This window comes from Sminthopsis crassicaudata, chromosome 5 (assembly GCF_048593235.1).
Source record: "Sminthopsis crassicaudata isolate SCR6 chromosome 5, ASM4859323v1, whole genome shotgun sequence".
Taxonomy (NCBI): Eukaryota; Metazoa; Chordata; class Mammalia; order Dasyuromorphia; family Dasyuridae; genus Sminthopsis; species Sminthopsis crassicaudata.
In genome coordinates this window covers 251,257,413-251,272,728 of record NC_133621.1, presented here as the reverse complement: position 1 = coordinate 251,272,728, position 15,316 = coordinate 251,257,413, and the positions used below count along the sequence as shown (strand labels likewise).

The 15,316-nt window shown below is 30.8% G+C and overlaps 1 protein-coding gene across 2 annotated transcripts in view; it reads right to left on the bottom strand.

The window, feature by feature from the left end:
• Nucleotides 1–15,316, bottom strand: part of ZDHHC17 (zDHHC palmitoyltransferase 17) — a 105,010-nt gene that overhangs the window by 36,179 nt on the left and 53,515 nt on the right. For both annotated transcript variants that reach the window (XM_074270827.1, XM_074270828.1), the window contains exons 6-9: nucleotides 14,831–14,895; nucleotides 13,983–14,145; nucleotides 8,100–8,225; nucleotides 644–786 (exon numbers count right to left, since the gene is read on the bottom strand). In XM_074270827.1, coding sequence (XP_074126928.1) covers nucleotides 644–786; nucleotides 8,100–8,225; nucleotides 13,983–14,145; nucleotides 14,831–14,895 — 497 coding nt within the window. The remainder of the gene's footprint in view (nucleotides 1–643; nucleotides 787–8,099; nucleotides 8,226–13,982; nucleotides 14,146–14,830; nucleotides 14,896–15,316) is intronic.

Below are 15,316 nucleotides of genomic sequence, written 5' to 3'. Positions count from 1 at the left end.
GAACCCGATAGTAAATAGGCAAGCATGGCTCCACTTTAAGTTCTAAAGGGGCATATCATTTATTTGTGAAGAATAAAATATTTATTTGTATTATACAAATGGATAACAAAGTATTTTGTACCAAACCAACCCAGTCAAACCAGGCCAACCTGGTTTCAACCAAAATATTCCAAATCATATACAAATACGTAACACATGCATACATGTGCACATATGGTTATTATAAATATGTGCATGCATTTAATGCCAAAGCGTGTGTGCATGTGCACATGTGGTGAAGTGTATAAAAACCCACACACATATATGTGTATATATATGTATACACACATAAGTATAAGCACACACACATACTAACAAAAATAAATGAGGTCTCACTCAATGACAACTTCCTTGTTAATCCTTATAAGGCTATAGAAAACATTCACACTAATGAGACCAATGATCACAGAAGATTAAAATATCCAAAGATAAATACTGTTTAAAACACTATAGAAAATAGATCTTTGCTTTATCAAAGTTTTTTAAATTATGCTTTTTTTTTCTAAATAATGGAATACTTTTTTTAAAAAATGACTTTTTTTCTGAGAGAAAATTCATATCCTTTCATTTATAGCTATATTACATAGTTAAAAACAACACTTACTTTGAAAGAAACTGGACCATAGCCCAAACACCACCATACATTAGCCCTTTAATGAGCCAAGAATCAATATCTAGGTCTGCTATAAACCCAACCAGCCATATAACTAGGAAAGGAGTTCCTAGCATTACCTTCTGCCGAAATTCCTGCACAAAAACAAATATTTTATCAGTTTTTTTTTTTGCAGTTTTATGTACATTTATTATTGAAACATTAATATCTGGCAAAAAGAAGAGCAAACAAAACTTGATCAAAGAAGTGGTGAGTAGGGAAAAAAGGTCTCTTTCTTTTGGTCTCTTAAAGCATGTTCTGGGATACCAGCATTGTACCAAATTATTCATGTCTTTCTAACAAAATAAAAAATGATAGGATCACAAATTGGGAACTTGAAGGGCCCTTGAGGCTTTCAAGTCTAATACTCTGTTTACAGATGAAAAAAGTTAGGATTAGACAGGTTAAATAATTTAGCCCAGGGTCATATAAGCTACTAAGTATCTGAGTCAAACTTTCTGACTGCGCCTCCAACCTATAACCATTAAACAATACTGCTTCTCAGAAGAGCAAGAGGTTTTGGAACTGACCTAAGAATTGCTTCCATTCCTTTCTGGTAGTGAAAAGAACTTGAAAGACACAATGAACCTACAAAACTTAAAATTGTAATAACATAAATTATAATTTTATTTTTAAATAACATACCTAAGCATTAAACATAAGATAATTTTGAAGCAGTAAAAAAGTGAAAAGACCTTGCAGATTATCTATAGTCTTTAAGCTCTTGTTTTCTGATTTCTGCTGGAACTCTCCCAGTGATAAGGAACTAATTATTTCATCAAGATGCCTCTTCTACTGTTGGCAAAAAGTATTTCCCTGTCGCTATTATCTATGGAATATCCCTGCTAATCACATGGCTTTCTGAAAAAACACACAGGAATTCTAAAGTCTCTACTAAATGGATACAATTTTTGAAATAACTGAAGAATGCAATAACCTCCCCCTTTGCTCAAGGATTAAACAGGTATCTTTAATTCCCTTTATGATAGGATCTCCAAAGCCCACATTAAATTTTTTTAAATTAAGTTTTTTAATTTTTATTTTCATATGCATGGATTATTTTTCAACATTGATTCTTGCAAACCTTTGTGTTCCAAATTTTCCCCTCCTTTCTCCCACTCCCTCCCCTAGATGGCAAGTAAACCATTAGATGTTAGATATGTTAAAATATATGTTAAATCCAATATATTTATACAATTATCTTTCTGCCCAAGAAAAATCAGATCAAAAAGAAAAAAAATGAGAAGGAAAACAAAATGCAAGCAAATTACAAAAAGAGCGAAAATGCTATGTTGTGATCCACACTCAGTTCCACAGTCCTCTCTCTGGGTGTAGATGGCTCTCCTCATCGACCAAGATGATTGGAACTGGCCTCAATCATCTCATTGTTGGAAAGAGTCATGTCCATTATTGGATAATCTCTTGTTGCCATGTACAATGAATGATCTCCTGATTCTGCTCATTTCACTTAGCATCAGTTCATACCACTTTAAATTTCTTTCTTTCTTTTTTATAAAGCTTTTTATTTCCAAAGGATATGCATAGATAATTTGACAACATTGCCCTTTGTATAGCCTTGTGTTTCAGATTTTCTCCTCTTTCCCCCTTTCCCCTCCCCTAGATGGTAAGCAATCCAATATAGCCATATTAAATTTCTTAACAGCTGCATCACTACTGGCCCATGGCCTAAAACTTTAAGGTCTTTTCCATATGACATCCTATTAAGTTTCTCCTATACACAGGCAGCTAGGTGGCACAGCGGATAGAACACCAGCCCTGAAGTCAGGAAGACCTGAGTTCAAATATGGTCTCAGATATTCCTAGCTGTGTGACCTTGGGCAAGTCACTTAACCCCAATTGCCTCAGCCCAAAAAAAAAAAAAAAAAAGTTTTTCCTATACACTTTTGCTTCTTTAAAAAAAATCCCTAACTTTACATTTCATTTATTATTATATATAAATGCCTCTTTTCACTGATAGACTATCAGAGAAAACAGTAAGAATACTTACATACTAATAATTATTAGCCCAAGATTCTTTTTTTGTGACCTAGAAAGCCACCAAATAATGATCATCTGAGTCATATTTTACCATATTATTCATAAGGATATTATACAATCAAGTCCTTTGCTAAAAATCAAAATGTGTTGTCTAACACCTCCCTATCTATTTATTAAATTAAAAATTCAATGATCACATATCAGTCACCTTCTGTGTAGATAGAGTGCTCTTTTTGTAATTTGCTTGCATTTTGTTTTCCTTCTCATTTTTTTTCTTTTTGATCTGATTTTTCTTGGGCAGAAAGATAATTGTATAAATATATTGGATTTAACATATATTTTAACATATCTAACATCTAATGGTTTACTTGCCATCTAGGGGAGGGAGTGGGAGAAAGGAGGGGAAAATTTGGAACACAAAGGTTTGCAAGAATCAATGTTGAAAAATAATCCATGCATATGAAAATAAAAATTAAAAAACTTAATTTAAAAATCAGAAAAAGTTCAATAAAGAATGCAGCATTTGAGGCTGACTAACAAATGGGAGAAGGGAGGAAAAACAGATAACAGATAATGAACAAAAGAATGGCAGTAGAAAGACACAGAATTTACTCAGAGGATAGATAATAATCCAATTTGTCTGGTGAGGAATAGTAGACAAAGGTAGAAAGATAGGATAGCACTCAGTTTTAAAGGGCTCTGAATGCCAGACAAAGAAGTCTGAATATAATTACTTGGTAGATCACAGGGAGCTACTTGTATGTTTTTGGGTAGAAGAATGACATGACCAAACACAAGACAGTTTGGCAGTGTAAAATTTGGATTGGAAAAGGCAAGACTGCCATCCAAAACAGACCAAGGAACATAGAAAACTGTAAGGTTGATTTAACTTTCTAAGCAGGTGACAAGTAAGCCCCATTCTTGTATAGTAGCAACAGAAACAGAAAATAGTAGATGAATGTAAGACATGTTGCAAAGGTAGGATTCAAAAGGACTGGGTATAGTTTGGTTACAAATGGCAAAGGAGAAAGGTGGATCAAAAAAAAAAAAATCACACAAAGTTTTCTAATACAAAAGTCTGGGAGGTATCAGCAATAGAAAAAAAGGATCCAAAAGGAGGATCTGATTTAGGGAGAGAAAGATATTAAGCTTGATTTTGGATATGTTGAGGTAAAAACAGGCCATTCAGGTAGAAATATCCAGCAAGGCTGTTAAAAGAAACATTAAGTTTGGGACTAAGAAGAGAAGTCAGAGCTGAAAAGAGATTTGGGAGTTAAATGTATAAAGGTATTGGTTGAAGCTGTGGCTATAATTGAGGTTGCTGAGAAAACAGATTAAGACAAAGAAGGTAGTGGTACCAACTTTTAGTTTTACTTCACATCTGCCCTATATTCCATCTAAACTAGATGGCTTAAAGTAATTTCATCTGTACAGTATTTTTCTACATACATGATCTTGTTCATGTCATTTCATTAGTTTAGAATGGCTTTCTTTTATCACATAGTCTCAAGTTTAGTTATAATTGTTGCTACAATAATACATTTATGATCTAATAAAACATTTTGAATTTATAATGTAGTTTCAAATTTTAATATACAATGATTTTAATTTTTAAATGACAATGCAAAACAATTACAAAATTTCAAAGAAATAAAAGCACTAAGATTAAGGGGCTTCCTCAATGCAGTATTACTATTAAGAAAATGGACAGAGTGGCAGTTTAAAACTTCCCTAATTACTTTAAAAGTTGAATTGATGTCTGTTTTTATTTCCTGATGTCCTTCACCCCAACAAATCCCTCCCTTATCCTAAAGAAAAAAATCAGCTATTCCACTCTGTGCACAGCTTGGGGTAGTTGGGGGAGGGAGATATCATGAAAAAATAAGGTAAAAATATTACCTTATCTGAGGGTAACGCTAATATAAAAGGGGAGCTACAGACATTAACATCACAAATTGTCATGGCCTCAATAAGAACAGTATTTGGGCTAAAATACAGAATAAATCAACAGATGAAAATACTAAAGATCACCCAAAAGGTCTTTAAAACTATTCCCAGACTAAGAAGAAAACAAAAGTTCCAGGGGAAATATGTAAAGGTTTTAGAGCATAGAGAGAAGTCAGTTTACTCATATTCAACTTTGCTTCTATCTTCTCAAGAAAGAATAATAATAATGTCCTTTGTAAGTAAAAAGGGTAGTCCAAACACCACATAGAAACCACTGAAGGCTAAGATAAATAAAGGAAAAAGTTGGATGACATTGTTTACTTACAGTCTTCAAGCCCTAATTTCAGTGTCAAAAGAAAGGAAAAATGTGACCCACAGAGCACTATCAGTAAAAGAAATCAGAAAACAAAAGCTCCAAGAAATTGGAGCTAAGCAAATATTTTTTTAGTTTTCTAAAAGAGCAAAGAGTAAGATTCCAGAAACAATAATCAGTAGGTTTGTTGTAGATCCCTGGCAAAATTTCAGAACAGAATATTAAAATGGATTGTAAGCCCTCAAGAGAAAAATCATCGGAAACTAACCTCATTTTCTTTATTGTGCTGTTTCTTTAGTACAAATGAAGAACGCAATACATTTTAGTAAGAAATCTTATGAACTCTGTTACAATAACTTTGTGCATAAGATGAGGAAACCTAGGCAAAATGTCCATAAAGTCTGGAAGAGATTTGTCAAGAGTGTTGATAAAAAAGATTAATAACCAAAAGATGTATCTCAATCCTTGGCACATAATAGACACTTCAAGTAAATGGGTTTTTTTTATTGCTTTGTGATGCTCGGATCATATCTACAACATAGCATTCAATCCTGGGCATCACATATTAAAGAAAACATTAACAAATTAAAATGTATCTGAGTCACATCATTAGGAATGTATAGTTCATTTGGCAATAGAATATTGAATACAATCAATGAAAGGAGAAGTTGTGGAAGTACAGAAAGATTACTTAAGAGGCAACAAAAGCCTAAGCTAGTGTCAGAGCAGAAAGAAATCTCCATTTTATTGAAAAAGTATGATAAATAAGAGATTTTTAAAGAATTTTTAATGCTAGCAACTGGGAAAAACAATCACAGATGATACTAAATAAAATTTAATTAAGTGCAAATAAGAGTTTATTGTAATTTAGGATAGAATAGCAGCCAATTAGGAACTGCTATCCTATAGATTTTTTTTTTTACTTATTTCAAAAAAATTAGTACATTTCAGTTTTAAGCTGAAATTTTGGAATATACACAGTTTGTTATTTAAATCATAAAATAAGTGCCTTGTATAAAATTTAAAATTTTTTTTTCCAATTTTACTGGATATCATTCTTTCTGGGCTGGTATTATTCAATGATTCACATAAATTCCTTGCCAGAAGTTCTGAAATTCTAGAAACATAAAATATTATTGAAGAATAAACTTTGGTAATCTAATACCTCTGAACTATTCATTGTATTATACTCATGAATGCTCTCTACCTTTTATATATTCAAATATAGCCTATCCTTCACAAACCAGATGAAATCAAATCTCTCTCTCCTCTCTCTCTCTCTCTCTCTCTCTCTCTCTCTCTCTCTCTCTCTCTCTCTCTCTCTCTTTTTTTTTTTTGAGGCTGGGATTAAGTGACTTGCCCAGGGTCATACAGCTAGGAAGTGTCTGAGACCACATTTGAACTTGGGTCCTCTTGAATTCAAGGCTGGTCACACCTAGCTGCCCCAATCAAATCTCTTTTAATGCCTTCTCTTTTGACTATATTAAAGTGGTATATCCCTCCATTGGGCTAGACAAGAGTGGACTACTGTAGATTTTTTTTTCGCAATTTTTAAAATTCTATGATTCTTCTCAGTCAAATATTATCTGAAAAATTAATTTGGAAAACAACCATGAATTTCCTATCTTGTTATAATAGCTCTTATTTCAAACTATGTGATTAGTTTTTCATTATTTAATTTTCCCTGTTGCTTCAATTTATACAATAGTGATCCTAGATTCTTAAAGACTCTGCTGGTTGAGTACATGTACACTGACAGGTTCTACTAATCTGTAAAGGCTTGGAGTACAAGTGTGGTGAGAGACTAATTCTACTAACCTAGGAAGAAAAAATGTATCAGGCTGGCTATAGAGGAACCACTTTAGCCACTGAACTTCTCAAAGATCATCTACTCTCAGACAAGAGAATGCTCACACTTATGGTTTCACAGACCCTTGAGAATTTGAGAAAGTATTTTTCATGTGTTTAAACTTTGTTATCTCCAATCTGAACATAAGTCTTTGAGGGCAGGAAGCATAAATGATACTTCTTAGTATCTTATATTTTGTGCTTTGCACAAAATAAATACTTGTTGATTCAATTTTTTATTTCTTCAGTGTCACTGAGAGGCAGCATAGCTCAGAGAATCTGTGCACTTGGAATTTGGAGTCAGGAGATCAGAATCTGAATTCCACTGACACATAAAAAAAAAATTTATCTGAGGATAAGAAAGTTAACTTCTCAATTTCTCTTTCTTTATCAGCAAAAGAGATTGAGTAACTGTACTACTCAGCTAAGAAAGATTTTCGTGAATAAAGTTGTTTAAAAGCATTAAATCTCTATGTAAATGTGAGTTATTATTATGCTTAGAATTTTAAAGGTCTTTAACCACAGTACAATCAGTTCTACAAAATGGAACATGCTTTGTGAAAAGACAGCTATATATGGTACCATGGATGTCAGGAAGTCCTGAGTTTAAATCCTGTCTCAGACACTAGCTGTGTGACCCTGGGCAAGTCACTTAACCTCTGTCTCAGTTTTTGCATCTGTAAAACGGGAGTCATAATAGCACACCTGCCTCTCAGACTGATTGTGAGGGTTAAATCAGAGAATAATTTTAGTGTTTAGCAAAGTGTCTGGCACACAGTAAGCAATATGAAAATTTCTGAATGTTTGGTTTTTTTAATATACAGATTACTATCAGGCAATACAGCCTATTAGTAGCCTTCATATACCTGCAAATTACAATTTCAATTCAATTACAACAATGCTGCAATTAACTGGAAAAAATTCTGCTACTAAATAGGGCTGAAGAAAAAAAAAGCTAGTCGAAGACAATAAAGGTAACTGACTGAACAGAATTTTTTTTTTATATTTCATCATAGAAACAGCACTTGTAGGTAAACCAGAAAGGATTTTCACTCTCTACAAAATCTCAGGATCAATTAAAACAATCAACTTTTATTAGTATCTTACTGAATTTCACAAAACAAAATGAAACTCTCATTCATTATACAAATCAACCAACCAAAAAACATACTTACAAGCTTTGCTAGACACCCTAATTTCATTACAATGTTAGGATTTTAAAATGGATATGCTTGTATTATTGCAGGATAACAATCTTAAATTTAAAAAAGAAAGGCCAACAAACAAAGTAGTAAGTTTTACCTTATCAGCCTTTAGCTTTTTGAGGAAAGATGGATTGTCATACCCTTTTGCCTGTCTTGCCTCTTGTAAATGATTGATCATCCAAACATTTTTTCTTTGCTTTGCCAAATCAAGTGGTGATTCTCCCTGATGGATGACAGAAATAGAATTTCACATTAAAAATAAAAAGTAAAGTTTTACTTTCTATCCTATTCAAAGAAAAAAACAAACAAACAAACAAAAAAAAACAAAGTTATATCTTCCAGTATCACTTTAATTCTTACTTTGCCATAAGATACAATAGTTATTTCAATTGGGTTTTAAATTACTTCATTAATGTAAGATAATTTCTTTTCTGAGAATAAGAAAAATATATTCAAAATTCAATAATTAATCTACAAAATTCCATCCTAGACAACATTATAAATTAGTGTGCAAATCAAAAAGTAGGTATTTTCACACTTGCTGGATCATGGGTATTTATTAAACATAAATTATATGTTTATGTCACATTCTTGGAGGAGGTCACGAGAAAGAACAATTACTAATTACTACAAAACGTTCTATTAAACCTTTCTCAGTTTCACCACAATTATGCCAAGAGCTATAAGAAGAAACTGAAGAAGAAGAATAGAGAAATAACACTTTTTGTCAGTCCCCAACTCATCTAATCATTGTTGGGTTGGCAACAATCCCTTTTTGTCCCCCTAGAAAAATTCATAATTGTAACTTTACCCTGACACAGAAAGAACTCTACAGGATAAAGTGCAAAGGAAATGAGAAATAAATCATTCCAGTTTTAACTGTGTATCTTTAAACCCTTTCTATCAAAGTATTTGTTTTTATAAAGATACTTTAGAGCCTTGAATTAAAATTTCCCACTTAAACTTCAAATACAAAAAGAAAATTTCAAGTCTTTTCTCACAGATACACATTTCTAAAAGCAAAACAAAATAAAACAAAACACAAAAAAAGACAAGAAAACTACTGAGATTTTATTAACTTTATGGACCATATAATCTTTGTGAGGGATGGAATCTATTTTTTTTAAAAGGCTCCCCAAAATACAAGTAAAATGTTTTAAAAGGCGTCACAACATAAAAGGGTGCAGGCTAGTCTAACTTCTACAAATATAGGTTCTATTTGAAATACCTTACCTAATCAAAAAATCCAGATACTAAATTTAACACCAGCTAATTAATCCAATCCAATAAAAATTACCTGTGTAAAAGCATTCCCTTTAGGGGTACAACTCCCAGAGAATATCCTGCAGTTGCCTCGGGGTCCATCTGAGCATCCCTTCCACTAGAGGGTCATGTGACACCTAAGGATTGCCTAGATAAAAAAATTGAGGGAGCTTTAAGAAATCTTTCAACTAATCTTCTAATTATCTGACTATTTTAGTGTATTCTTTATATTCAGCTAGAAGTATTAATAAACAATTGAATAATTGTAATAGTTATTCTGAAACCAGCTATCTGAATTTATGTATATAATCACTCCATGTATCATCAAGAAAAGAAATAATCAACATGGAGATTATAAAATACTATGCAACAACTAGTAGAAAAATATCCTTTTGATAGTTTTGGCCTAACAAGCATTGTGGATCACTTGAACTTTAGCTTACGGTTGAATTTCATTCTCAAACCAAGGGAAAGTTTTCCTCTGGAGACTTTCTAGGTCAGGAATTTAAAATGTAACAAAAACTTTTCTGAAAATGGTTTCTTACTTTATTCCAAGAAACCACATCAAAATTTGCTTATAATATTAACACAGCTAGAACAATTTTTTCATAATCTAAAAATCCTTTATTCCTTAAAATATATCTATGAAGAGCTCCTCAATGAAAATTTAAAAAACTGAAACAAAAGCAAAAATCCTATTACATAGGGATGAATATACTTAGGGGACAATACTTTTTTTCAAAATCTTATGAGACCAAGCCTGGGATCCTACATATTGAGATTACTGTTATCAGTCAAATAATATTTGCATCTCAGTAAAGCTAAAGTTTATAATCTATCCTAAATAAATATTTGAGAACAGTTCTAATCTGAAATATCCAAGTGTAACACAATACAATTTTAAAACAATTATGAACAAATTATCTACTCAATGCCAACAGCTTTAAAAATATTACTTCCTGTGAGAAATTAGTAAAATGCTTAGCACAATGCCTGGCACATAATAAATGCCTGTTTCCTACCTCCTTCCCTCTTCATTTTGGTATAGAGATCTACTTTTTTGCACTTTCTACTATTTTTTTTTTATTTACTATTTACAAAGACAGGAAAAACAAACCAATTCTTTACATATGTTATTATTTACATGAAAATTTTTTTACGTAACTGAAAAAGAGAAATTTTCATAAGACTTAAGTTCTATTTTATTTGGAAATGCAGTGACACTTCTATCCAGTCAGAAGCAAAACAAAACAAATTGATTCTAAAAGATTTTTTATAACCTAAATAATTCTGATGAAGGAGGGAAGTGACTAGGTTCAAATTCTGATTTTTTTGGACAAGTTACCACCTCACTTTTCAGGGTCTCAGTTTCATCATCTATAAATAAAGAGTTGAATTACAAGATCTTAAAATTTTCTCCCAATTATAATAGTTTATGAGTCTATGATCTTGGAATCATTAATGCTATTTCTATAAGTAAACTTTTTTGAAATGCATTTTATAATAATCCAAGGTTATGAACAATAATCTTTCTAAGAAACATCAGATCCTACACTGGTGATATACAGAAAAGAGTAGAAATTCTAACAACAAAAATCAATTTTTTCTCTCCAACATAAAGGAAAGTGAAGGAAAATCTAAATCAAAGAATTTTTCCTCCAAAGTTGTAGAAGTCATCTGAGTATTTCAAAAACTTTTAGAAAATAAAACAACACTAAGGTATGTCTACTTAATGGCACTGTATGAGTGATGCAGCTAAACTATGGCATAAAATTTAGACTTCTTCATTACAGACCCTGATCAGAGTATATGGAGGGAAATTAAAAGTGTGTCAGTTTTTTTAGGTTACAGTCCTTTCAGTGGTATGAGATAATTAGAATAACAAAATATGTTATAATTATAATAATAACTTGAAAAGTGTATAGAAGATGGAAGGCAGGAATCGAAAGTGCTGGAAATATATGTAAACTATGCTATTTCTTTTAAATATAACTTGATACTTGATTTTATAGGCCTTTCAAAAAGTGTCCTGTTAAGCAAATAGTAAACTCATAATTGCAGTGTTAAATATTAATATTTAATAATATACTTACATTATATATATAATAATTATAATAATAATTTGAAAGGTGTGTAGAACATGGAAGGCAGGAATTGAAAGTGCTGGAAATATATGTAAACTATGTAATATATATGTAATATATGTAAACTATTTTAAATATAACTTGATACTTGGTTTTGTAGGTGTTTCAAAAAAGTACATTCAAGAATATATGTGATGTTTTATTTATTCTGCTAATGTATGTTAAATGCTATCTTTTGTCCATTTTTGCTTCTTTCATCTATTAAAATATATCCCCCAAATTTTCTCTCATATCTCTAAAAACTCAAGAGTGGTTGACAAAAGAATAAAGAAACTGATCAACTGTTCATCACTTAACATTCTGATTCTATCACATCTAAAGAAAAGTTCTACAGTTTTATAGATTTCTATCTATATATGAAAACTGTTATGTTTCTGAATGTTGTCTAGAAAATTATTTCAGACCCGAATGATTTTTTTGTTTTACTAGGACTGTATTATAGTCAATATGCCAGCTGGGTGAAAATCTTAAAAAATACTTTCACTTTGTATTATAATAGAATTTGATTGGTATACAACCCTATTTTCCACTTATTTACATAAAAAAATACATTCATGAGTCACAGTCTCTTTAAAAGTAGATCTCTGGTGATACCAAAAATAGTTGGGAGAGAATCTCACTATTTTATGTTTGGGATACTTTACAAAACTTTAGTAATTCCACCTTCCTCACCTTAACCGTAATCCCTAGAAACTACTTTAAGCCAAAGTGACTTTGTCATTTTAAGCCAAAAGTATGAACCTTTAAAAGCAAACTCCCTTCCCTTTATCATATTATTTTGACAAGAAAAAAACGCTTAACCAAACAGGCAAAGAATTCTATCTTTCACAAATACAAATATCTGATTAAAATACTGCCTTACCTATTCCAAAAATTTGAATACTAAAATTTTAATGCCATATAATTCATTACGTGAATTAGAAGAGGCTAATTCAGAAGCTGTCAGATTATTTATTCAACAATATTTTTCAATGAGGACTCAAAAGCAACTAAACTGCAACAAGAAATGCTCAAAAAAATTCTATCTAAAATCTCTAAAATAATAAAAATCTACTTTTATTCCATTTTGCATAATATCCAGGGAAACATAAGGATTCGAAGTGAGCATTATATGATAAAATAAACATCCATAAAATATTTTATATATCATATATTTAAATATGCTATATATCAAAGCTATAAAATTTAGACAAAAATTCTGTTAAGGACTATTTCAACTGTAATCTGTGACTAAAAATCTAAAATCCATAAAATTCCCAAATTGTCACATTACTTAGTATCAAATCTTTATTTTAGATCTTTTTTTTTTTTTTTTTTTTTTTTGGCTGAGGCAATTGGGGTTAAGTGACTTGCCCAGGATCACACAGCTAGGAAGTGTCTGCAGTCGCATTTGAACTCAGGTCCTCCTGACTTCAGGGCTGGTGCTCTATCCATTGCACCTCCTAGCTACCCCTCGATCTTTTTTCAAATATACCATAAACCTAGACAGTCATACATAAGTACAAAATTAAAGTTTCTGGCTCCTAGGTCAAACCTCCCTAAGTTTTTTTTTCCAAAAAAGAATATAGAGAAAGAAAATTATTGTAAGATCAAAACATGACTCTATTCATTCTTATTTTCTTAAGAATAAAGTAGTTTTTCTCATCTTTTTTATTTTTCTTTTTTATCAGAATCACTGAGAAGTAATGAATTCCCTAAAAAGACTAAATATACAAACATTATTTTAATGTATTAATTTCTTATAATTAGGTAAGTTTGGGCCACTTAGTTGAATTAAAATTGGTATATCTGTAATGACAACAGTGACTTTATAATTACACATTTATTTCTATATACCAATTATCATTCACAATTTCTTTGTTGCCCTTTTCTTAAAATAAATGAGTAACACATAAGCACAATGAATAAGAACATTAAAGATACCCTGATCCAGCAGATAATGACCTACTTTCTGATTGGCTACTTCAAGCTAATGGAATTTTCTTTAAATGATTCAAACTAGATATTTGTTTTCTAACAAATCATTTAGAAATTTAAGAAATGTGATTCAGAAAATAACTTAGAAAGTAGATCAAAATAGGAAACGTTTTTCACTAAAAATAATTTATGAATGTTATTGATAGATGTCATTACGGTTTAAGGGTGCAAAGGAACTTCACATAGATGATATACAAATATAGCAGACATTTAGTGTATTCAGGAAAAACTATGAACAGTTATAAAGTTGAACTTTAATTAATCCAAACATAGCAACATAACCTTTTCCATTTACATACAAATTGAACTCTTCTAAATTCCTATTCTTTATCTTGCTTGGATCTGACCTACCAAGAGAAATTAGAATTCTCAAAGAAACTTTTATTTAATCAGTCAATAAGAAAAATTATTTAATGCTCTGAGAGTTTAGCATGCTAATAAACATAATCAAAGTAGGAAAAAAGATTTCAAATACTTCAACTAATGTAAGTAAACTGCAAAGTTATTGATAATACACCAAGTGCATTAAAATCTCAAAACTTACATTTCTTTAAAGCTCTTAATAATGCATTTTTCATATTCTCAAGTATTTTTACCTTGATATTCTGGGCATCAACATTAGCTCCAGCATCCAGAAGAAGACTAATGACTGTAGTATTTCCTGCTAGTACTGCCCAGTGCAGTGCAGTGTTTTTGTGATATTTGTCACCAAGATTAACTGAAACATTAAATGTTAAAAGCAATCGAGTTGGATCCACACTGGAGGGGGAAAAAAAAAACTGTAATTGAAATAAAGACATTAAAACATAAATTTTAGGTAAATGGCTTTTGCCCACACATTCTATTGTGGCACAATACCATCTTACCAGAACACTGTACTATCTTTAAGTACTAAGGATGAGCAATATCAACCATCGATAGTTCTTTAAGTCAGAAAAGTTTGTGGTTTCATAAAAACTTTTCATTTCTTATTTAAGGGTCAGGATTTTTAGGAACTAAAACAACAAATATTGGTAAACACATTAGGTACCCTCATGACATACAAGAAAAATAATTTTTTTTTAAAAGATAATTTATGATTCCTTTTTTCCTAAAATCTACAAAAAAGTTGAAAATGTATTGCATGGAACAATATAAAAACTTTGTTTTTTAAATATTAAAACAGCATGTATTAAATGTACGCATAATAAAGTATGTATACAATTTAGTGAGGGAAAGTAATTAATTTTTTTAAATAACCAAAAATTTCATAAGCTTTTACTGAATAACTACTGTGTGTGCAAAGCACTGTTAAATGATATAAAAACATGAAAAGATGAAGAAGACAATCCCTGCGTTTAAGGCCCTTGGAATCTACTTTCCCTTCACTAAATTTTACAAGTATTATCCATAATACAAAACTCCTGACAGAGGTTTGAACAAATATTTTACAAGGAGCACATACCTATGTGTCCTGTAAGCTGCCCACATTAAAGGGGTCATTCCATTCTGATCCATCATATCTACATCCTAATAAAAAGAAAAACAAGTCAGGTACTAAAAATATACTAAATTTATTTCGGAATTATATCAATGTTCAAACCTACATAGCAAGTAATTTAGATTCAAATAACTAATAAGTATTAAGTTGTTCTGCTGTTTCTTAAACAGCTGAATTAAATACTTTGCCTCACTAAATTTTTAAATTATTTTATCAACATATTTTCAGTTCCTCCTTTTAAGATAGTAACTGAATTTTTTTGATTGTTTAAACTTTATTAATAAGGCTGTCTTCATTTGAGATCCAAGATTATTTTTAGTTAATTCAGGCCTGTAGTTTATCTATTACAAATGTTTCATGATTGATTTTCATTCTCAAACATTTTAAAAAGATGAGTAGAAAGGTCTATTAGTAAGAACACAATGTATTTTCTCTTTTAAATCATTTCTA